A 24,797-nucleotide genomic window follows, 5' to 3' on the forward strand; every position below is an offset into this window, starting at 1 on the left:
TTAAGGTATCCAATTTTGTTATTAAAACAATAACGTCAATGCTGATGTGGTATATTTTAATGACATGACACTCACATGATGATGTGGCATCAACTTGATGACATGGTAGTGCCACATGCCATTAATATGATGATGTGGTAGATAAAAAATTTAAAAAAAAAATTTTATGTCATGTCATAAAAACTAAATTGAATAAAATTGAGATATTGAGAGATTAATTAAAAAAATATTTAAAAATATAAATCTTTAAGTATATGATAAATATACATATTAATAAGTCAAATATATAAATATAAAATATTTATGGTGTTAAAAAATATATATAAATATTTTATGACTTGATTATTTGATTGTACAATATAAACATTAATTTATCTTCTTTACAAAAATTAAGTTTGAATTCTTCTTGTATAAACAAAATTTTTTTAAAAAATTTATACATAAAATCAAATTTAGATAAATAACTTACATTATGTTAAAATAAAATAATATAAAAATATTAAATAATTTTTATTCTTTTATTTATAATAATATAAAATTTTAAAATTTATTTGATTTAGTTTTTAATTTGAGTTGAACTCAAATTAGTAAAATAAAGAGAAAATTTTAAGAGAATAGAGAGAATGGCTATTCTTTTCTCCATAAACATATCAAACATAGTGAGAAAATTTTTGAAGAATAAATTACTCCTTCAACCAAATATACTACTAAAGACCACTCAGAATTCTTTATATATATATATAAATATATACATATATCCTGACCCACTAATTAAAGTTCAACATCTTACTATTTCGTATTTTAGTTTTGTCACAAGATGGAAAACATGTTCAAATTTGCTGTCACTTTTGATAATTCAGGGTCCCACTTTTTCTCAAGGAAAGAAGAAGCGAAAGAAAACAAAAACATGTCTGCCGTGGGGAATAATTTAGCGAAGGTCCCAGTGGGTCAAGCCACCTCGATCAGCTCTGCTCAATATATGATATGATCAATGTTTACACACGGTGAAAAGGTAGAGGCAGAGCAGACTTAATGGACGTGGAAAGGAGACCTGTCAAACAAGGATATGTAATTCAAGCAACTTTGTTCCAAAAATTTAAGTTTTTCCTATTGACTTTTGAATGTGGTTGAAGTTATTATTCATGAATTTAATGTGTTTATCATATCCTATTACAATTGGCATCAGCTTTGATTCACACTTATTGAAATACGCTGGTTGTGGGCTCTTGAGGGCCACATACATTCCATGTTGGTTACAGTTTCTGAAGACTGAAGCTAGTCTACAGCTAAGAATTTAAGCAGCTGCCATACTATTTACGAATTGGAGAACAACACAGTTTAATTGATTCTAACTGACACTTTCTGGCGAAGTTGCAAGGGCAGCACCGTTTCTCCTAACAGACTTCTCCTCCACAACTTCAAGCCTATTTTCAGGGGATGCCTGCAGTACTGAATTCTCCCATAAAACGTGGAATTTCTCTTTGGGAGATGTGGGCATTGCGGCCCCATATGGCACAACTGATTTCTCAGGAAAAACTTTACCCTTTCCTTTCTCAAGTACTTGAAGCTTCTCATCGGCACTTCCAACCAATTGCCTCTGAAAGAGACCATGTAATCTACCAAAAAGCTGCTTCTTCAATGACTCAAAAGCCAAATCTAACTTCTCTAGTTGTTCCATGGCGTTTACATTGTACATAAAAAGCCCATAATAAAGATCAAAACTATCCCCAGCGGTGTTCTCCACCAAATTCAACAAAGTTTCATACCCTTTAGTGTTAATTGGTGTGGACTCTAACTTTAACTTCTCCAAAACTCTTCCCATCGTGTGTGTAATAAACTGTGACCCTGCTGCATGCCAATCATGTTCTGCACAGGACATCTCCACCATCCGGCATCCTTCTCGAGCAAAAACGTTGAGGAATGTATTGCACCTTGCTACCCTTTTTTCATCACTTCCGACCCTCACTTTATCAAAAACGAAAGCAAGACCTTTCCATCCATTTTTACCACTTTCGGGTCCAAACATGGGATGTGTGCATAGAATATCAAAATCCGAGGGTAAATTTTGAAGAAACAAGTTCCTTGGAAACTCTTTCACTGATAGTACATCGACAAATAGGGTGCTTCTCTTCAATCTCTGAAGCGGCAATGAGTTGAGAACTTTTTCAGTGGAAAGAATCGAAGTACATAAAAGAATAACATCTGGGTGCTCTTCACAGAGATCATCAGCGTCAGAGAAGAAAGAAACTCCCAATTTCTGAGCCACAGTAGAGTAGTCTGTTCTAGAATAGGCTAAAACTGAGTGGCCTTGTCGAACAAAGGCTTTTGCAAGGAACTGACCAAAGTTTCCAAACCCGACTATTGCAATCTTCAGCTTCGAACTATCATCAATGCTTTCAGAGATCTTCTCGTCGTATTCATATGGTTGAATCACATCTTGAGATCTGAAAATTACATTAAAAGTTTGTAAACATGTCAAATTGGATTGTATCGGACCTTGCACTTTCCAAGCAGGTTTTAGAAGGTAAAATCCCCTGTTATTTTTTTTTATCAAACCATGATAATGGATGAATTGAAAAGTAAGGGAGAGCAGCCAACCAGTTTTTAAAAATATACTAATTTTCTAGTTTTTTTTTTCTATACTTTGTGAAAATCAAATACGACAAAAGAAAAACAAAGGCGTAATAATTGACATATAAAAATATATATAAAAGAGATCCAGTGACACTGTGGGATGGGTTTGAGTTATATGTGTGTGTATATATATATATATATATATTGGGTGGTTGGGATGCCTTGTTTTGCCCCATTTATTATTGCTTGGAAGGCATGTTTTATTGAACTAAGCTCTGACCGAGGAGGGGAACTAATGTTGAATAATCAATAATAGCAAGAAACAAAGTGATAGTAATATAGTAATAATTTATCTATACTAACAAAGAAGGCTACAAAGTGGACTGTAACTTAAATTTACCTCAGGGAGTTTAAGATCGACGGCATTGCAGCACCATTTTGGTAACTTTTATCTGGCAGACTCTTTCCCCTCACTGCATTCCGGAACAATTGCTTTTTCACTACATCGTGCAATCTCCCTGAGAGCTCATTCCGCAACTCATCAAAACCTAAATCCAACTTCTCAAGCATCTCCAAAGCACTCTTATTATACAAAAAAAGCCCGTAGTAGAGATCAAAGCTGTCCCCTCGAGTATTCTCCACCAGTTCCAACAAAGTTTCATAACCCTTTGTATTAATCGGCGTTGACTCCAGCCCCAACATGTCCAAAACCCTGCCTACCGTGTGAGTCATAAACTGTGACCCGGCTGCCAACTTGTCGTGCTCTTGACATCTCATTTCCACCATTTTACATCCCTCTCTTTCAAATATTGCTAGAAAATCGTTGCATCTTTGGACCCTGGAGGATTCGTTCCCAATTCTGACCTTTTCGTACATAAAGAAGAGGTTTTCCCAGCTTTGTTTGGAACTTTGTGGTCCGAACATGGGGTGGGAACAAATGATGTCGAAATCAGGAGGCAAGACGTCGAGGAGGAGGTTCTTGGCGAACTCTTTGACGGATAGGACATCGACAAACAAGGTGGACCGCTTCAGTCTTTGTAGAGGAAGAGATTTCAAGACTTGTTCGGTGGAGATAATCGAAGTACAGAGGAGGATGACATCAGGGTGTTGTTCGCAAAGGTCATTGGGGTTTAGAAAGAAGGAGACTCCAAGCTCTTGAGCAATGTGCGAATGGTCGGATCTCGAGGAGCCTAAAACAGTGTGGCCTTGAGCTACCAGAGTCTTGGCCAGGTGTTGGCCGTAGTTTCCAAAGCCTATGATGGCAATTTTAAGGGTTGAATTAACAGAAAAAGCAAGCTTGACAGGGTCTTCAGTAGGTTCGGAAATCGATGTTGAGGAGAAGGAAGACCTGATTTGCAGTGCTTTGGAGGAATGTACAGAGAGGGGTGTCCTCATGTTAACAAAAGGAGACTGAAGGAAAAGTGGCGGAGATGGGTTAGAGAAATAGACATGTGAAGGTTTTGGAGGCGATTGGTGGAGGAAGGAAAGTGATGGCATAGCCATTTTAATTTTTGGGTTAAGCAGAGTGACTCAAAGAGAGAGACAGAGACCGAGAGAGAGGGAGTTTGGTTACGGAGAAGATGGAAAATTGGGCACCGCTCTGTTGCTAGGTTCTTAAATAAATCCTTCATCTCCTCTCAGGATCCGATCAAAGATCATATGGTTTTTTTTTTTTTCATTATTATTGTTAAGAATATGATATAAAGTGCTTCTATCTCACGTCTCGAACAGGACGAGAGGTTTTGAATTTTTTATAAATGGGTGTGTTGTACACTTCTTTAACCGCGTTTACGAAGAGAGTACGGGTGTGACCGGATTAATTTATTAGTCAATGCAAAAGAAATATTGCACGTGCTAGTTCTCATCTTCTCGGAAAGTGGGACTTGAATCCAATAATAGTACCCAAGCGGGCCAAACCCATCCCTGTGTAGCAGAGTACGGGCATTTATACTCTGCATGTAGCCATGTACGTGTCGCAACAAACTCCAAGGAATACACTCAACGACAACAGAACACCGACCAGTGACGAAATTAAGTTAGTTTGAATTTAAGATAACTATGTTTCATATGTTAATCATGTTTACATGAATATAAAATTTTTTTATTAAAATAATAAATTTATAATTTATTTATAATTATATATATATTTTGATTTAATCGTATTCATCATATATAAAATATATAACTGTATAAATTATTTAAACAAATTATAAATTATATCATATCATATAAAATTTAATTTGATCTATTTAATAAACATATTAGACGTATTGTAACATATTACATGTTAATAAATATATTCATATTCATCTTCACAATTTTGATACTTTTAATTAATTTAGTAATGTTTGTATTTATGTTTATTTATTAATATTTTAAATTTATACGACATAGTCAAATAGAAAAGTCTTAAGACAAGATTTTTAAGAATGAACTAATTACTCTAATAACATCCCAATTCTACAATGACAAAGAAGAAGAAAATCAAAACACAATCCGACATTTCGAATATAAACAATATATATATATATATAAAAAGCCTTTAAAATCATGTGGAAGTATAAATAATATACTTAGGAGTATTATTTCTGATAAGCACATGCATGATGCAACCATCATAGGCTTATTTATCTCTTTGTATATTTGCAATTATTCCAAACCATATATGACTGTATAATGAATTGCATTTGTCTTCTTCCATGGAAAAAGAAACATATATAAACGACGTGGAGACCAGCAGCCTGGTATCTGATGTTTGTCAATGCTCCACGTGAAACAAATAATAAATACAAAAACCGTTCAAATGAAGACTAATCAGATACAATAAAAACCACAATTTATAATTTCCTTTTACTTTTCAAGAGCTTCCTCTTATGTGATGCTCATGCAAGGGAAAAAATTATAATCAGTAATTATTTTTTATTTTTAATAGTAACAAGGTCAGTTTGATTTAATTTTTTAAAGTTTTTGAAATTAAAGCAACTTAGAAGAGAAATTACAAAAAATAATGTAAAAGGTTCTTTTGCTAAGGAGAAAAGATGTGTTATAATAAGTAAAATGGAATGCACTAAATGTGACAGAGAGGAAAACTAAAACAGCCCTTAAAGCGTAAGAATTTTATATAAGAAATTTTTATACATAAAATAAAAAGATACAATTTGAGTCATGCATATAAAAAAGGTAACGTAAGGCAACACTTTATATGTTTTTTTTTTCTTCAACAGAAGGAGTATCCAATGAAGCAATTTTTGTGCCTATTCCCTTCAAAGCTTTCCTTTACTACTTTTGAAATAGGCTTCAAATCTTGTTTATGCTTTTAGAAAACTTGGAAAAACACCATGCTTGCAAATTTATACATTTATTATTATTATTATTACAAAATTTGCTTGCATTAGGAACATCCACTTAGAGTATTGCACACTTGAAACGTCTTTATGCATTATGCACTAGGTAATGTCTTTAGGCTTTACACACTTGGAACGTCCGTTACGTACTTGAGAATGCATTACGCACTTGGGAACATACTTAAGCGTTATGCAGTTAGAACATCTTAGGTGTTACGTATTTGGAACGTCCTAAACATTATGCACTGGGAATGTCCCTATGCATTGCGTATTTGGGAACACGCTATGCACTTGAGAACGTCCCTAAGCGTCATGCACTTAGAATGTCTTGGGCATTACACATGGGGAATGTCCCTTAATGTTACACACTTGGAACGTCCCTATGCATTACATGCTTAAAAATGTCCCTAGGCGTTATGCACTTGGGAAAGTTTATGGGCATTACACACTTGAAACATCCCTGGACGTTACACATTAGGGACATTCCTATGTGTTACATACTTGAGAATACATTATACACTTGGGAACATCCCCAAGCATTACGCAATTGGAACATCTCGGGTGTTATTTACTTGGAAACGTCCTTAAGTATTACGCACTTGGAATATTTCTATGCGTTACACACTTGATGCGTCCTTATGCATTATGCACTTTGGAACATCCCTATACATTACACATTTGAAACATCCCTATACTCAGGAGTGGCTCAATAAGTTCAAAAGCCAAAAGCTAATATTCAAATGAGGCTTTTTTTTATTAAAATTAAAAATATATATTAAAATTTTATTCTTCTAGCTTTTTGAGATGTGAAGTTTCAATTAAACTTTTATAATCAAGTTCTTCTAATATTTCTTTTTCAATTGATAATATAGCCAATCCATTTAATCTTTCTTAAGACATTATTGATCTTAAATAAGATTTTATTAATTTTAGTTTTGAAAAACTTCTTTATCCTGAAGCAATGCTTATTGGAATAAATCAACTATCACATAAAATAAAAACAATATAACAATATAATATAAACTCTAAATTAAAGTAAAAAAATCTGTAAAGATTAAAACAATAACGCTTAATTGTTGAATGTTTATTGCAAACTACAAATGAGGCTCACAGCTTTATGAAGATAATAAAAAAATGGACTTTTAGTGTATTCTTTAGAGAAAAATTGAAGTTAAAGGAAGAATGAACAAATAAGAAACGAAAAATTCAAAAGTAGATATTATACATTAAAAAAATAATTAGTTTCACATATAGAAAAAAAAATAGCTGTTGGAAATCATTAAATGCTTTGATTGGAAATAAGAGAAATAAGTGAGAAAAAAATAGCCATTGAAGATGACTAAATACATATGACTATTAGTTGATTGAAAATAAGAGAGTATAGTTGAAAATTAATAGCATTCTAAAAATAAGAAAGTGAAAGAAAATTGAGATTTATTAAACACATAATTAGAAAAGTGAGAGAACAAATAAGTTTATTAATTATTTTTTATTTTTATATTTTTTAATTTTTATTATAATTAATTATATTATAATTATTATAAAATTATAAATCCTCTCTAAATTTGGAGCTTTTCCAAATTTGGGGCATAATGCCTTGGCTTGGGTGGCTTCACCCAAAGGCCGGCCTTACCTATTCTTTATGCATTTGGGAACATCCCTATGTGTTACCCACTTGAAAATGTCTTTAGGTATTACACAATTAGAACATCTTTATATATTACATACTTGAGAATGTCCCTAGGCGTTACGCGTCTCTATACATTATGTACTTGTTAACGTTTTACACACTTAGGGCTGTTACGCACTTGGAAGTCCTTATGCATTACTGCTTTGGAAAACACTTAACGTAGTTTTGCCCTACATGAAAATTTTATTATTAAAAATAAAAATTTTATGGATAATTGAAATATTAAGATTAATAACAAATCTTGTTGTGCACAAATGAAACCTTTGATATATAAAAAGGCTCTCCAGATAATAAGTTATATGCCTTTCGATGATAGCATGATGGAGAATACGAAAATAGATGTGGTAGAACTACTTCATACCGAGGGAAAAGGAAGAAAAGGTTAGAAGTTGCTAGAGGAATATTTATTGATCGCTTTTCTAATGTCATATCTTGTCGTCAATCTTTTCCATTTAGAATAGGATGAAGAAGTTTAGCAACTAGCACTTAAAGCTTTACACATTCGTGAGAAGGCATTTGGAGAAGATTCATTGCCTACTGGGAAGGCTTTGGATTATTTGGTGTCAATTCAGGTCAGACTTGGGAAGGGTTAGGTTGAGTTACTAAATTAGTTCAAAAGAATTCTGAGGTTTCAAAAGAAAGAGTTGGGCTGAGAAAGTGAGGGAAGTTATGATAACACTAAAATGAATTGTATTCTATTTAGATATATTAGGAGAAAAAGGAAGAGAAATTTTCCTTAAAAAAATTTTACAAGCTTTAAATGAAATACAAACAGGTTGCTCAATGTGAATATAGTACATTCTCATTTTCCAAAAAAAAAATAATAGGATGTTTTAGATTTATAAAGTAATTGCGTGACACGTTTTTACTAAAGTAGATAATAAGTTATAAGATTTTTTTTTAGTTAGGCAAGTAAGATGTGGGCTTGTTGTAGACTTGAACACCAATTTTTACCATGATAATAAGAAAAAGTTCAAGATAAGAGTTGTAGAAAATATGGAGAGAAGTAGAGATATAAGTGGAAAAACAAGGAGATGTAAAAGATTTGCTAAAAAATTTAAAGTGTTAGATTTCTATTAGGAAAATAATTCCTTAAAGTCTATAAATAGTTGAAAATAGTTTTACAAAAATTCACAATCAACTTTTAATATTTCTCCCTAAATTTCTTTGAATAAGTAAATTCTCTTTGCAATAATATTTTTTATATTATTTTTTCTTGTTTCTCTTTTTTTTTTATATTGCTTTTATAAGGGAAGAGGGAAAAAAATTAATTATTTAATATTTCTAAAACATAGCTTTTTGCAAAGAGGAATTTTTTTTGTGTGTGACATCAGCACCTCAATCAAGTTTTGTTTTTTGGTATATATTTATTGATTTATATATATATATATATATATATTCTTATCTATTTTGTTTGACATAAAGATAGAATAAACAAACAAACATTGATCATTATTGTAATTTTAAAGATGTAATGATGCATATGTAGGAATGATAATAAAATGTAATATGTGAATACTTATCTGGTTGCTTGTTGGTTAGGAGTTTCGCTTTCTCATCTGATGGCCAAGACTTGTTTTACATTAAAAGTTTGCTATGGTAAGCCTGGTAGGGCTACTCTTGGAAAAAAGAGAAAGGGTACTACTACAACTTCTCTTTTTAAGAAAATGTGAGTAAAGAGGACTGCTAAAGTTCCTCCTATGCTTAAAAATTGAGATGATGATATCATTATGGAAATAGGAGAAGATTGCATTTGGGACATAATGCATGCAAAACAAGTAAGTAGGCATCCATATGCATCAACTGGTTATTATTGGGACCGTATTTGTAGTAAAGCCGCTTTAGATAAAAAGTGTTCCATCCCAAATATATTAGTATTGAAGTTTAGTTTTGAACATAGTGAATTCTAACTTTCTTGCACTAAATTTGGATCTAACTCACAATGAGTCCTTGGTAGGGATGATTAGATAGAGAAAGTCTTAAAGAATTTTGCCTACGTGACTACTCTCAACAAAGCTGGAGTCCTTGATGTTCTAAGAGTCACCTCTAAACTCCATATTCATAAAGAGACTATAATTGAAGTATGGCATGTCATTCTTGAAAGGAAAAGTACCTTTTCATATACTATGATTACTATTTGAGGAGAGTTTACTTTTACTTTTCAAAATATGCACATTCTTTTAGAACTTCCTTGTGCTATGCGAGGTGACTTTCATTCCATTATACTTTTTAGAAAAGAAGAAAGTGTCAAGGAGTTCTTTATAAACCTATTTAAGAGCCAAGTTAAAGCTTTTAGGATGAAGCGCTATTTTAACTAAGTAGGACTCTTCTATAAGAAATTCAATATTAAAAGCGAGAGAAGTCCTGTTAAGTATTGAGATCACGTTCATGAGTTAGTGGCTTTGTTGATTATGTGGCTAGCTCGATATGTCCTCCCAAGTTGTCTAAACGATAAGATCTCATCTTTAATTATTCCTTATGCAATTAAGATTACTAAAGGCATAAGCTTTCCTTTTATTGCATTATACTAGGCACTTCATATAAAAGGTTAGACTTATATCACTTTAAGAGTCGCTATAAAGTCTTAACTTATGTGGATGTATCATTCATTCAAATGTGTTTATGGAAGATATTTCACAGTTGTGCCCCACATCTAACGTTCATCAATCTTTTGTGTCTTCCTTTATGAGTAAAACCTTAAAAGACAATTATAGGGCTTGGGCGTGGCATGACCAGACTTCCAAGGATAATATTCTTGAGGTGCCGGATAAGGCAAATCAATTTACTCTAAAGCCTTGTGTGCAATCGAATAATGGTTTTGGTGATCTAACTATTTATTATGACAAACAACTATTCAAAACTAGAAAACTAGGCTCACGTGGATTGAACTCTTTATTGTGGATTCATAGTTTTCCATTGCCTTCTATGATTGAGACGACTAGTTCAAGTGCAGATAAGGACTCATTGTCTATTAAGGAATATTCTCCCTATAGAGTGGCACATCAATTTTGGTACAATTAGCTAGCTCCATCAAAACCCCCTTTACTTGAAAAATTCTCCACTTGTACTTCCCTATTTCTTATTGGGGTGCTTAATCATCAAGTGAATAAGTTCAAAAACTATGTTGTCCCAGCCTTTGATAGAATATGCACCTACACTGTTAGTGGTTTTGCTTATTAGAGAGACTGTCTTCAAGAATAGACCTAGTTTGTTGTAGTTAATATTAAGAAACTGCAAGTTCCTTCCATCAATAATAATGACGTGTCTTTTGGCTTGATTCCTCCCAAAAGGATTAAAACCTCTTGTTAAGTAAGCTTGTTCCTTATTCTCTTCATTTCCCTCTTTACTACATTTTCACTTTGTTACTAAACTCCTCTTTTCTTTTTTTAAATAAAATCAATTCCAAGTGCAGAGGTGGAGGGATAAGATATCTCAAAGTCTAAGGGTGAAGAAGAGTCATGTGATTACATGAATGATTATGAGTTGAGTAATGAGTCAGTTCAGGAGAAATTTCCCAAATATGGTTATCTAAATTTAGGAAGAGGAGTGAAAGGTAATACAATACAAGAAAGTCTAATATATATGACCAATTTTCTACCTTTTACTATGAAAAATGTTGGTGACGATATGAACGCCACCACTGGAGTTGATTAAAGTGCTATTAGGGCTACTCAAGGTAACATGAATTTTGGTATTGGCTTTGGAATAACTCAACATAACAATGCAAGTACCATTTTTGTGGAACCTTTAGAGTTACTTGAAGCATTTAAAACAACTTTGGAGTTTATGCTACCCTTGGTGTTGCTTGCAACATTTCTTTTTCTCCTAATGGTAGTCAGAATTCTTTTACTTCTTATTGTCTTGCAAGTGTTCCAAATACTACTCACAATGTTTTGTGTTCTAAATACTACTCACAATCTTTTTTCTTCTCAGAAAGGTATTCCAAATACGACTCATAATGTTTCTTCTTCTTCTAGAGGTGTTCCAAATGCAACTTGCAATGCTTTTTTTTCTTTTAATGGTACTCCAAATAACTTAGTATTATTTATTTAAGTATTGTTAGACCTTCTCTTGCTACTTACTGTGTGTCATCCTTTTTACTGATAGAACGTAAAAATAATGCTTCTGACACTCATTTGGAAGACTTTCATGGTATTTTAGTCTTGTCGCAATACTTGGAGCTTTTAAAGCGTATCTATAACGTAAAAAGTAAATTCTGGCTTTTTAATAACAAAATCTTGAGCAAAGCCATTATGGACATCTTGGGCAATGCCTTAAAGATTGCTTTTTCCCCATGAGTAGACATATCTTATTAGGATTTAAAGCAAATGGTAAGCCACGTGACAAAGACTGATTCAAAAATTTTTCCAAATGGTGTCAAAATTAAAATAATAATAATTAAAAAAATAAATATATTACAATCCATAAACTAAAAGTTTTAACATTAAATTAAAAAATGTAAATTCAGTGTATTCATTTAATTCTTCAAGATTTTATTTGACATGCAATACTATTTTTCATTAGCTAGATTATAATTATGACTCAAACTATCAAAATAATCAAAAAATATTTACAAATGAAGTATTTAAAAACTTAATTTGAGTTGAAAATTATTTACAATTGAAACCTAGAGATGAGTTGTTTTAAAAGAGTAAAAAATGCAATCAAAGATCGAGAAAAAGAAGTGTCACTATTGGTCTCAAGAGTAAGATTTGAATTTTTGGAAAGGGGTGGAGAGTAGTTTAGGTTTTGACTTTTTTAATAAAATTTTAAATTATATAAAGAATTTTTTTGTTGCCTTTTCAATTCAGTATTTAAATAATAGTATATAAATTACATTTTAATAAATCTACTTTGACTTAGAGTTTCTAATCTCACTCTTTACAAAATTGTAAAAAAATTAATAAATTTATTGGTATCATTAACTATATAAAAACTCTAGCATAAGTAGTACAGCAAATATAAACTTTTAACCTTTCAGTGAACAAGTGATATCTTGTGACATCACATTTATTAATGTAAGTCCGCCCATGGAAAATGTCTTCAAATCCAGTTGCTAGATTAAATGTCTTAATGCTTATATAGCCAAGACCAAAGAATACATTATGACAAGGATTGACAAACCTGGCATGCTGGTTGAGATAAAAGAGATTGATTCACAGATGGCTTCACTGAGAAATCGGAAGATGAAGTTGCAAAGAAAATCAAATAGCTTTTCCAATTTTGAGAATAATGAATTCTCTACCCTTTTGAACTTCATACTTAACTAACTTATTCTTGTTCTTTTTTTTTTTGACGTTACAGACTTATTTTTTATATTTTTTTCATACTGTAAGATAATATTTAAAAAAATAATGATTAGTCAAAATTAGACATCTACAAATAATAATACCATCTCGTATCATTTTATATGCAATTAAACTTGTATAAATATTAATCTTGGTTTGTATTTGAAATTTTTTATTTTAATATATGTTTGTTTTAAATATATCTAGATCATTTTACAATATTTTGAAATTGTTTAATAGTTGCAGACATCTTTTTTTTTTAAGACTTTAACATATTAATTTTAGACATATATATAACAATATTCAAAACAAAAATAAAAAAATAAATTCAAACCAAATAGAAAATATTCTAAATCATGAATATCATGTTCTCCATGTTTGATAAATGGCAACCCAAAACTTCAACTACCCTTTCCTCACCTTTCCATTTGTCCATTTTTTTTTTCTTTGAAGGTGGTTAGCTTATTTCTTCAAGAAAAAAAATAATAAAAAAGGAAAAAAAACTCATTTATTTAATGTCATTTAAAAGATCCTTTTCATGAATGGCCTAAATATTTATGGAATTGAATTGGTGTAACAAAAAAAGACAAATAATTATTAATTCTATATCAGGCAAGTTGGTACTATCATTGCTTATATTTACTAGTCAAAAAACATGCTTGATACGGGAATAGCCTCTATATATATAAACTTAAACGTACTCCGTCTCATCCGTTATATTTGAACTCATCAACTGATCTCAATCTGTAATTCCCATGTGGAAGGGAAGGGTTTCCATTTAGTTTAAGAGATTTTGTTTGAATCTATTATAATATTATTTATCACGAACTTACATTTTCAAACTAAAAACATACATAAAAAAAAAAAAACTCTAACACCTATCTCATCTTTTACTGATATAAACTTCATTATAAGTATTAGGTTAGAAGAAAGTCACGCAAGTTGGATTAAAACCTAATCTTTTAAATTAACGTAAAAGTAATGAAGATGTTGATCCACTCTCCTACATGGGCTGTCCTTCTGTCATTACATGGCCATTAGGTTTCTAACTTAGGTTGTCCTTGGCCCTGAGTAAATGCGGAATAACTCATTGAGTTTGTTGACGATAACTGAGAATGCGGAGCAAATATTTCTAGGGAGATGGCTGCAACTTAATTTCGCACCAAATATAGCAAGACTTTAGCTCCACCTATATTTAGGCTGTAAATGTTTCATCCATGAGACGAGCTATTGTGCAAGTAAGAAGACGTTAGCCATGGTAGGTAAAGATTGCTCATAACTTGTTTATTCTTCATTGCCGAGACTCTGTTACCTCGCATTGCTCAAATGCAGGCTGACTTGAGCTTCATGACAACTTCCCCAATGCCTAACAAAAAGATAACAAATCAAAAGAGCACCTTTTTTTTTCCTGAAATTTTCAATACTCCATGCTTTGAATCATTTAGAGTCCAAGATGTATTGTGTCAACAATAACCAGTATGACAATGGATATCAGCAGAAGAAAACAAAGTTGAGCAAGGGCAACAAAAGCATTGCTTCATAAAAACAAAAGGTAATAATACTAAAAATGGGGTTTTAACTCTTTTCTAGATTGACCATCATCATCATCATCATCATCATCATCATCAATGTCATTGTCAACCCTTTGCAAGGGCAAATTCTCACTGCCGATTTTACCTTAAAAGAGGATATGGTCTCTAGAGTCAAAATGTGCTACAAACTAAATTTACTTCAAAAGGAGAATTAGAAGAGAAGAACCCATAGAAGCTGTAATCGGTAGACCAGTGGCCCAACTTTTGTCTTCTCTTAAAATATCTTAAAAAGCAGCCCACCATGTGTAGCAAAGAAGGGAGCAAAGACAAGTGATTCGACAGCCATTAGCTTGATGAGGATGTTCAATGATGGCCCAGATGTATCCTTTAGAGGGTCCCCAATGGTGTCACCAATAACAGCTGCCTTATGTGGATCTGATCCTTTGGGACCAAGAGCTCTTGCATGTTCTGAAGCACCAGCCTGCATTCCACAACAAAATCCAGAGCATAAATACAGAACCTTTACTTTCAAAACGTCAATCATAAGAGTATCTCATAGGAAGTCAGTCAAATCATTGGTACCTCAATATACTTCTTGGCATTATCCCAAGCACCCCCTGTGTTGGATGCAGAGATAGCAATCTGCAAACATTACCAAAACAGAAACAACATTAAGATGAAATCTTCCGTATGAAAGACCTCAAGCAATATCTCAAGAATTTAACATGCAATTCCAAATCATAAGGTTGTTAATACACAATATTAGGACTTGTTAACATTACCTGCACACCAGAGACAAGGGATCCAGCAAGGACACCAGAGAGAGTTTCCACACCAAAAAAGATTCCAACAACAAGGGGTGTAAGCATAACAAGGGCTCCGGGAGGGATCATTTCTTTGATGGAAGCATCGGTAGAAATCTTAACACAGGTAGCATAGTCAGGCTTAGCACTGCCCTCCATGAGACCTGGGATCGTATTGAATTGCCGGCGCACTTCCTCAACCATCTTCAAAGCAGCACTTCCCACACTCTTCATGGTCATAGCAGAGAACCAGTAAGGAAGCATTGCACCCACAAGCAAACCAATAAAAACTTTAGGGGTCAACACATCAACTGTTGAAATAGCAGCACGGCTCACAAAGGCACCAAAGAGGGCAAGAGACACAAGGGCTGCTGATCCAATGGCAAAACCCTGGAAAGAAATGCAGTGCTCAAATGAATGCCTTTAACTCACTAATACAACAAGAAGATTATTCAAGCAGACACATAAATGCTACATCAAGCAAAAATTGGAACTACATTCTGAGGCTTTAGTAAGAAAACTACTTCTGAGTTATAAACTACAGAAAAAATCAAAGCTGGTCAAGGAGTGAAAAAATTACTCATGGAAAATTAAATTTAAAGGAGACAGGATGCATTGAAAAAGGTAAGTAATAAAGAAATTGAATGACTCTTAAGAAAAAGAAATTTCAATTTTAAATAAAGTAAAAGGATTGGAAAAAAAAAAAAGCAAAAATGAGCCGCTTCATTGGACCAATGGAATATTCAATACCACCAAAGACATCAGTGCCAACCAAAACAAACAAACAAACAAAAGAACCTGCTTCTCAACTGTTATGCCATATCAACTAAAAACAGATAAGAAAGAAAGCCTTGTGCTTAAGCGAAAAAATTTTTATTAAAAAAAAATTCAAACCTTTCCAATAGCAGCAGTGGTATTTCCTGCAGCATCAAGAGCATCAGTTCTCTCTCGTATTCTGTGGCTCATGCCAGCCATCTCAGCAATGCCTCCAGCATTATCACTGATGGGACCATAGGCATCAATAGCCAATCCAGTAGCTATCGTGCTCAACATTCCAAGGGCAGCAACAGCAATGCCATACATAGCAGCAAAGCTAAAACTAACAAAAATACTGACTGCAATAGCAAAAATAGGAATAATGCAAGACTTGTAACCCAATGCAAGGCCAAAAATAACATTAGTTGCAGCTCCAGTCCGGCAGGAATCAGCAACATCTTGCACAGGGCTGCAGCAGAAAGAAAAGAACGTGTCAAAATCAATGATAATAAAGGACAGGTAAAGGATATTCATGCTACCAAAATCGATACCTGTATGCGTTGCTAGTATAGTACTCAGTCACAAATCCAATAATTAGGCCAGCCCAAAGACCAACAGCAACACATAAGAATAGTTGCCTGCAAAAGATATTCAATGTTAGACACTCCTAATGCAAGCACATGACTCCTGATATTTCTCAAAAAGAAGCAATAAGAGCTCACCAGTTTTTCACATCTTTCTGGTCTCCAAAATTGAAAATGGTAAAGGAAGATGGAAGAGCTATCCAACTAACAATGCCAATCCCAACAGTCATGAGAACAGTGGAGATGATAAGTTGACGCTTCAATGATGGCTCAATTTCCTTTACGGCCTTAATCTCAAAGAAATCAGTTGCAAATAAAGTGGTGATTAAACAAACAAGGATACCGACGGAACTGATGATTAGAGGATACAACATTGGAGTCAACTCATGATTGATGCCAAAAGAAGAGATGGAAGCAACAACAAGTGCAGCACAAGATGATTCAGCATAAGACCCAAAAAGATCAGATCCCATTCCAGCTATATCACCAACATTATCACCAACATTGTCAGCAATCACCTGAAAACAAGGAAGCAACTCAGTGACAACCCAAGAGGACAACCACTCAGTTTTCTGAATTCAAAGTTGTGATAAACATAGAGACATGTTACTTACAGCTGGGTTTCTAGGGTCATCCTCAGGAATGTTCCTTTCCACCTTGCCCACAAGATCAGCACCTACATCAGCAGCTTTGGTATAGATTCCTCCTCCAACTCTGCCAAAAAGAGCCATAGATGATCCCCCAAGCCCATAACCAGTGATTGCCTCAAAAAGACCACCCCAGTCATCACCATAGTAGAGTTTGAATAAGTTGATGGCAATGTAAAGCACCAAAAGGCCATTTGCGGCAAGAAGAAAACCCATGACAGCACCAGATCTGAATGCAGTGATAAATGCCTTTCCAACTCCCTTTCTTGCCTCCAGAGTGGTTCTAGCATTTGCATAGGTAGCAATTTTCATCCCAAGAAAGCCAGAAACAACTGAAGTGACAGCACCAAGCAAGAAAGATATGGTGCTGAATGCAGCAGTGGCAAGAGCAGGCTTGCACATCTTGGATTGGTCATACACGCAAGGCTGGCTCTTAGTGCTGAAACCCTCTACCGAGCCAAGGAAAAGGAAAATCAAGATTGCAAAAGCAACCATGAAAATGCCGACATACTGGTACTCAGTGAAAAGAAATGAGGTTGCCCCTGTAAACTCATAAATCCCAAAATTAGCTAACTGGGAAAGTCTTTACAGGAATTACCCAGAGAAAAGGCAATAACCAGCACAACTAGATAAAAACCCGAAGTCCTTTGTTACACAAGCATATTGTCATGAACACTGTCTATGGTACAAGCTTTTGTCTTCTTGTTTTCTTCTGACTTGATTATTCGGGGCAAAGTACCAGAAACAATGACATAACAGATAGAATCGAAAGAATTTCTCTCTAAAAGAAAAGTATTTGCACTTTGTAGTATAACATTTTGTTGACAGCAAATTAAAACATATCAGATCTAAATATATTTTTGCATTTTAATAACTCTAACATTTAATTTACAAAAAAAAAGGTAGAAATAATTAAATCTCCCATAAAGCAGAAACAAACAAGGAAATGGTCCACCAAAAATTAAACTCAGTATGTTACAGCCTTGGAAGCATGGAAATGATTCAAAAGCTTCTGGCTTTCCAAAAGTGAAATAAAGTTTTAAGCATACCCTATCTTAAAACAGTGCATCATTCGCTCAAATCAACTTTTACTATTGACAGTCTCTCGTGCATTACATAACTTACATTTTACGGAAACGGTAAAAAAAAAAAAGAAACTAAACATATATTTAAGACAAAATAATTAAATCATCCAACGTTTATATCTTTTTTAAGTAAGGCTTTCAGGGTAAACAAATTGAAAAGTTCTGGCCACTGGAAACTTAGTTCAGGCCCCATATAAAAGTAAGACTTCTAGATCTGGTTCAAATTCAACAAAAAGGGTACAAGATCTCAAATAAAGAATCAATGACAATCCAATCCAGGAAGCATCAGCGTTCAACTTTCCATCCGCTTATTAATCAGTAGGAAAAGAAATTTCACATAGTAAGCATGCAATTATGAGGAAATGTCCAAAGTCTTTCAATGTCATTATGCATAATCCATGTGTTACAAAACGTAAAATTCAAAACTCAAAAAAGAAAGGCCTGGATCTCAATTATATTCTCAATGTGCATATAGAAAAATAACACAACAACCCAAATCAATGTTGGTTGTGAGATATAATTAATAAATACACGTAGGTCCAAACTCCAGATTCCCCCCATCCCCTATACTCGATCTGAAGAAAACATTCATTGAAGCACATATTATATAAATAAAAACATACACACACGCACATACATACATACATACATATATACATATGTATATAATAAAATTAAGGCAGCTTGCACATGCTGTAGCTTTTCATGGCTTCAATATAAAGTAAAATAAATATCAGAAAAATTTTTAAAAAATACTTATACTTTAACATAGGAATACATGAAGAATCAGAAGCCTCGTGCTCCAAAACTGTTTCTTCTTCCCCAGCAATAATTCACTACACAACACCAAAATTTATGCAGACAAACCAAAAACTCCACCAACCAAACATAAAAACACACACACACAATGAGAAACAAAAGATCTAAACTCTCAAAACATATAAAAAGACGTTTCACAAAAAAAAAATATAACCCGTCCTCCAAAAACCATTTCAGTTAGTTACTTCAGACATGCAAACAGGAAAAAAAAACCCCAAAATAAATCATGGAAACCCAACATAAAAAAAATCAAAATAAGACCAAAAGGATCAATTTGTCACCAAAAAAAAAAAAGACAGATCGCAAAAACCTTTAAACGAAGAAAGCAAAAGAGCAACAACCTTCAGAGATGGCGTTTTGAATTTCAGCACATTTAAGAACAACATTATGGTCATTAAGACCCTCTTCTTCTTCAATGAGGTAATCCGCGTACCCGTTTTTTGCACCCGCGCCGTTGTTCCCGGGGGAACCCGACTCTCGACCCGGAGAGAGCTTCACCTTGGAAACGAGAACCCATTGTACGAAAGAAAAGGCAATTCCAATCACGGCGCAGGCCGGGATCAGGATCTCGGCTCCGAGATCTGGCAAAATCGAAGCCCCCATAATTACTACCCTCCCAAAGAAACGAAATGCAAGTGACGAGAGAGAGAGTGTGTGTGTATGTAAACAAGAAACAGAAGTGTCCTTATTTTTCAGTGAGAGGAGAATGGGAGAGAAATAAGAGTTTATATACAGGAAAAAGTTTGCGGTGGAAAACAAGAAAAAAATAAGTGCGAAAATAAAGATTTTCTTCTCCTTTCTCTTTTTTTTTTTTTTTTAAATTATAAGAAGTGGAAGAATCAGAACTGTTTAGTTGGGACGGTCAGATAAGTATGGAGAGTAAGAGAGAGAGTATAAAAGTTTTACCGCTACGTTTAACTAGTGAAAATAACTGTCATTTTTTACCTATTTTTTGTACTATATGGGAATTTAAACTAATATAATTTACCAGTTCAATTTTTTAATTTGAAAAGTAAGTAAATTTGTTGACAAATGTTAATTAGTTCCCACTTTGTTATTTAAGCTATTTTCCTTAATTAACGCGTCAATATTTATGTAGTTCACCTCCAATATTTTATTTATAAATTGATTAATTTTTGCAAATATTTTTTAAAGAAAAAAAAGTAAACTTTAAGGAAATTAAAATCAGTTAAATCTAATGATTATTACCTAACCCGTTCTAAAATTTTGTTAACAAATTTAAAGAAAAAGTGAATATATATGGTTTTTTTGTTGTCGCAATTATTGTAAATTTGGAAAGTAAAGTATGATACTTGATAGCAATTACTTGGTTCCAAAATTTTTTCATGATTATTTCTCAATAATTGTCTTAGATTTAACTTATTAGCGTGTGGTAATTCGGATATAATGATGATAACAATGGTTGCCACTTGTGTTAAAATAAGATTAACATACATCCTTTTTTTTAAAAAAAAAAGCCAGGATTAAATTTGCAAAAAAAAGAATAAATTGAGTGAGAAACATATTAAAGTTTGCAAAGATATGGTCAAAAGAATATCATAGATTTTAAATGTAAGGCTATTCAATACATATATATATATTAGTTAAAGAATATGATAAAATATTTGTGCAAAAAAGGAAAATAAACAAAATTTACTTTTAATTATTTAATTTTATATTTAAAAAAATAATTCATATATTCGAGGTTTTAATTTAATAATATATACATATATCTCTTATCTAAAGAATCAAATTTATTTTCTCAATAAAAGAAACAATTTAGGATACAATTAACTATTACATTAATGTTCACTTTCACAGCAATATAATTAGGATGATCTATCTTGGCTAGCAAAGAGTATTGCACACAAAATAATATGAACATATTTAAATGAGGGGAAAACAGTGGCTTGATCTAGTCATTGTCTCATTGAATTGAAAATTAAATAATAATTGATTGTCAAAATTACAATAAATTATGGACCAAATGCAACGAATATGTTTTTATATTTGGCAAGAACTTTCCTATGGCAAGGGAATTTCTCACTTGGACAACGCAAGGCAATGAAAACGACATCGTCTCCGTAAATGAACGCAAAGTACCGTTGTTTTGTCTAGGATTTGCCCTTAACCTGATTGGGAAGAAACTTTTCCTCTATTCTTTTTGGAATTTGACGACGTGGCGTTGATTCGGATAAATCCAACGACGGCGTATTCTAGACGCATTGCGTGCCTCAATCGGTTCTTCTTTTCTTTTAAAAAACAAATTACATTTTTTTTGGGGGGTTTTTGTTAGGGAGGTTAAATTTGTGGTGTGGGAGTTGTGACTACTTCGTTTTTGCATGATGCTATCAATCATGTAACGTCAAAAAACTTAGGCCCCACCAAACATTTAAGAAGAGGAGGAGATCAGGACCGTTCACCCAAAGTAGATGGCAGGCAGCCTCATAGCCAACACAAAGAACCTCGCATGGACCCACTCTTGAAATCTGAACTTTCTTCGCATCAAATGCAACACTTCCCTCCCTCGGCCAACCACTACTGTTGCGGTTCGCAGAAAAGTTCAAGCTGAGGAAACGTATGTTCGACAAATGTTGCGAGGAATTCTTATGGAATAATATCCTTTGAAATTATTGTAAAAATGCTGTGAGGAAGATTAAAATGTTTGAAAGGATATAAGGTTGAAAAGTAAATAATAAGTTAATATATCACTATCATTAGAATCAATCCCTTAATCTCATGAAAAAGAAAAATTGAACGAAGAAAAATGAACAACAATTCAATAGTTAGTGAAACAAATTTGCACTAGGCATGCAGGCTTTAAAATATCCTATATAGACATGCGTTTTGCTTCAATTATATGAGGCTGAAATTAGTGATAAAACCCATTGTAAATAAATTCGCCCATTAACCTTAAAACAAAGCACATGATTCCCAAATTCGCAACCTCTTTTTAAAACCATGCTAAAGGTATTGACAAACACTTCGCATAAACTCCACAAATGCAGGGAAGCATGATCTTCACACTTGTTCTAAACATGGGATTCTCTCTTAAAATATTTTGGTTTGCTATTATTTTATAGTCAGAGATATTAATCGGATTTTAGGTAAAGATTCATATTCTCGTATTGAATGAATTGGCATTCAAATAGTCTTTATAAAGAAAAGCTAAACATTCCTTGTCAGTAAAATTAAAATTAAACACACACTTTGAACTTCAAATTACGGATTTTGTCGTGCCATCTTCGAAGAGAAAGAGAGAAGGCAACCGTTGGGTGCCTACTGGACATTACAGATCACCAATAAAATAATGCGTGACAATGAATAAAAAATAAATAAAAAAAAAAGGAAAATGGGGATGCTTTGGTCGGAGGAGAGCGAAGTTTGGCTGGCTGGCCTGTTGGGACTGTGCTGTCATGGCTGGTCACTGGTCACGGGTCACTTTGGGACCATCGGCTCTAGCCCCATGTCTCTGTGCCTAACCCTCACGGCCTCGCCCCATTTCCAGATCTCACCTTTTTTGTTGTCGTCCTTTGCCAGGGTGCATGTCTAGTCTCCCTGTTTAAGAGTGTAGTACTCGTAATTTTTTATTTATTTCGGCTTCTATTTTGGGATATTTGTACGTCAACAAAGCCTCCGCTTTCGCCGAGGACTGGAAGTAAAATCATTAACTGGTGGTGGTGGGCCTAGGTGGCTAGTTCTGCTAATGAAACAAAGCAATCCATGGTCAGGGATCCAAGGCCAGCCTGGCTTTTTGCCAATATTTGGTGATTCCTTTGCCAACGCTTTTAGAAATAATACTATATTAACTAATTATTGGCGCTGCCAGCATAACATATGATTAATTTATCTCTTTTTAAACGACAAAGGCAAATTCTAACTATAATGTTTTTAAAGAACTTATTCAAACGGTATTTTTAAAGAATCTTTACATTAAATATCAAAATTGATGCCGAAAATGATTATTTTTTAAAATTACATTAATACACCAACTAAATGCTTTTAAAAACGTGGATTAGCAAAAAAAAATTATTACAAGAAAAACTTACAACTTGAACTTAATTTTTTTTTCTAAAACCATATTCCATTATTCTCATTTTAGTTCAATTATAGTAATTAGTTTTTAATTAATTTTTTTTTCAAAATCTTATATTTGAATATTTAAAAAGAGAATGTAAGATTTATAAAAAAGCATAGTATTAAGACTGAACTGGCTATGTCATTGATTCTTGATTTAAGTAATTAATTCCATCTCAACGTTTTTTTTTTCTTTAGAAAATAAACTTTTGTTTTAAATATATGATAAAAAGATATAAAAATTACTTTTGATATATAATAAGAGTTTTAATTAATAATTAAAAAGGTAAGAGTTCAAATCTTATCGCTTGAAAAAATAAAAAATAAAACTTTAACACAAAAATCGATTTAGTCCGTCCAGCAAATCAATCCCCATTAATTGGACCGAATAAACCACGTATTCGCAATCAACTGATTTGATTTATCAATATGATCCCATTTTTTCAACACGGGTTATCTTGTTTTGTATAGCTCAAATTTAATTGCTAATAAGGTAACGACAATTTAGAGATAAATACCCTTGATTTAGTAACAGTGACATTTAGCTAGAGAAGAGTAAATTACATAGACCGGGCCAAAATCAGTCGGATCCACTTGCTTTTGTCTGAATATGAAATTTTAGGGTTGTCTTATTATTGAAATGATATGGTATCTATGGACCCTCTCTCCCGCTCTCTATTTCTCCCAATTATGTGCTTGTAGCCTGTAGTCATTTTGCAATAAAGCTTTGTTGAAAGATGACCTTCTTCACGTTTCTATTCCTTGCTGACACTTATGGCTGGTTGCTTCTTTTCGACTTATATGTACATATATGTGAATTATTACAAGGTGCATTCGGTTTTTGATGTAAAAATTTAGGCCCACAGGCCACTGGCATGCGGGTCCTTTAGTAAAAGTACAATACTTGATAGTTTCCAAGCAGTTGCGACTTCTTTTTCTCTAGCTCCCAAAAAGTAAGAGGTACTTTATTTTCAATGTCGTTAACGTGGAGTTTTCATCATTTTTTTCTTCATAAAAAAATTTTTAAATATTCCTTTAAGCACTTGGAAAATCCTTCTGAATTTGGTTGGAAGTCAAGCTAAATCCATAAGATATTGGCGCAGCTGCCAATAGGACAGAGCGGCGGTCGGTTGCCGTCGATTGTTCCGATCGGTCGACTCGATCGTGAGAGGGGATTCCTTTCTCCCAAATCGATCGAAAAATCGATGAAGTTTTTTTTTTGAAGATAAAATTACGTTTTACCATTTTGCTTAATTTCCCCCCGCCTTGCAACCTAAATTCCCTCGGATGAGTCACAGTCCTAAATTCCCCCCTGAGCTCGCCGACCTAATTTCTCTCCTCCTTCCTTTCTTGCTTTCTGCCTCTTCCTGACTCCTTCTCTCTCTAACCCGACCGAACCGACAAAAACCGATATTACATCTTATGAGATTCAGTTGGTTATATTGTAAAAATTTTTAATCAATTGTTACCAAAAATCGAAAAACAAATCAACCGCCGCACATTGTTAACTACCAATACATAAAATATAAATTACTATAATTAAGATCTTTTTTTTTTTTGAGTGATTTTTCTCTTTCTTTTTATTAAGCTTCAAGTTG

The 24,797-nt window shown here is 33.3% G+C and overlaps 2 protein-coding genes across 2 annotated transcripts; both read right to left on the reverse strand.

Moving 5' to 3' along the window:
- Positions 1–1,086: 1,086 nt before the first annotated feature.
- LOC110411389 (arogenate dehydrogenase 1, chloroplastic-like) lies at positions 1,087–4,313 on the reverse strand. Its single transcript, XM_021421524.2, has 2 exons — positions 2,975–4,313; positions 1,087–2,444 (listed from the first exon to the last, which is right to left on the reverse strand). Exons 1-2 carry the CDS (start codon positions 4,075–4,077, stop codon positions 1,349–1,351), a joined length of 2,199 nt encoding a protein of 732 aa, XP_021277199.1. The 5' UTR covers positions 4,078–4,313; the 3' UTR covers positions 1,087–1,348.
- A 9,961-nt stretch (positions 4,314–14,274) lies between these two features.
- On the reverse strand, positions 14,275–19,861 carry LOC110410429 (pyrophosphate-energized vacuolar membrane proton pump). Its single transcript, XM_021420096.2, has 8 exons — positions 19,464–19,861; positions 17,186–17,760; positions 16,710–17,089; positions 16,539–16,625; positions 16,126–16,456; positions 15,211–15,621; positions 15,011–15,070; positions 14,275–14,909 (listed from the first exon to the last, which is right to left on the reverse strand). Exons 1-8 carry the CDS (start codon positions 19,723–19,725, stop codon positions 14,703–14,705), a joined length of 2,313 nt encoding a protein of 770 aa, XP_021275771.1. The 5' UTR covers positions 19,726–19,861; the 3' UTR covers positions 14,275–14,702.
- Positions 19,862–24,797: the final 4,936 nt, after the last annotated feature.

Source organism: Theobroma umbraticum, unplaced genomic scaffold, assembly GCF_002168275.2.
Source record: "Theobroma umbraticum cultivar Fairchild unplaced genomic scaffold, ASM216827v3 scaffold_56.0, whole genome shotgun sequence".
In the NCBI taxonomy this organism is placed as follows: domain Eukaryota; kingdom Viridiplantae; phylum Streptophyta; class Magnoliopsida; order Malvales; family Malvaceae; genus Theobroma; species Theobroma umbraticum.

Coding starts and splice junctions, on each gene's coding strand:
- LOC110411389 (XM_021421524.2), bottom strand. CDS start 4,077: ATGGCTATGCCATCACTTTCCTTCCTCCACCAATCGCCTCCAAAACCT. Junction 2,445..2,974: donor TCGATCTTAAACTCCCTGAG/GTAAATTTAAGT, acceptor TGTAATTTTCAG/ATCTCAAGATGTGATTCAAC.
- LOC110410429 (XM_021420096.2), bottom strand. CDS start 19,725: ATGGGGGCTTCGATTTTGCCAGATCTCGGAGCCGAGATCCTGATCCCG. Junction 17,761..19,463: donor TCAAAACGCCATCTCTGAAG/GTTGTTGCTCTT, acceptor ATGAGTTTACAG/GGGCAACCTCATTTCTTTTC. Junction 17,090..17,185: donor ATGACCCTAGAAACCCAGCT/GTAAGTAACATG, acceptor CCTTGTTTTCAG/GTGATTGCTGACAATGTTGG.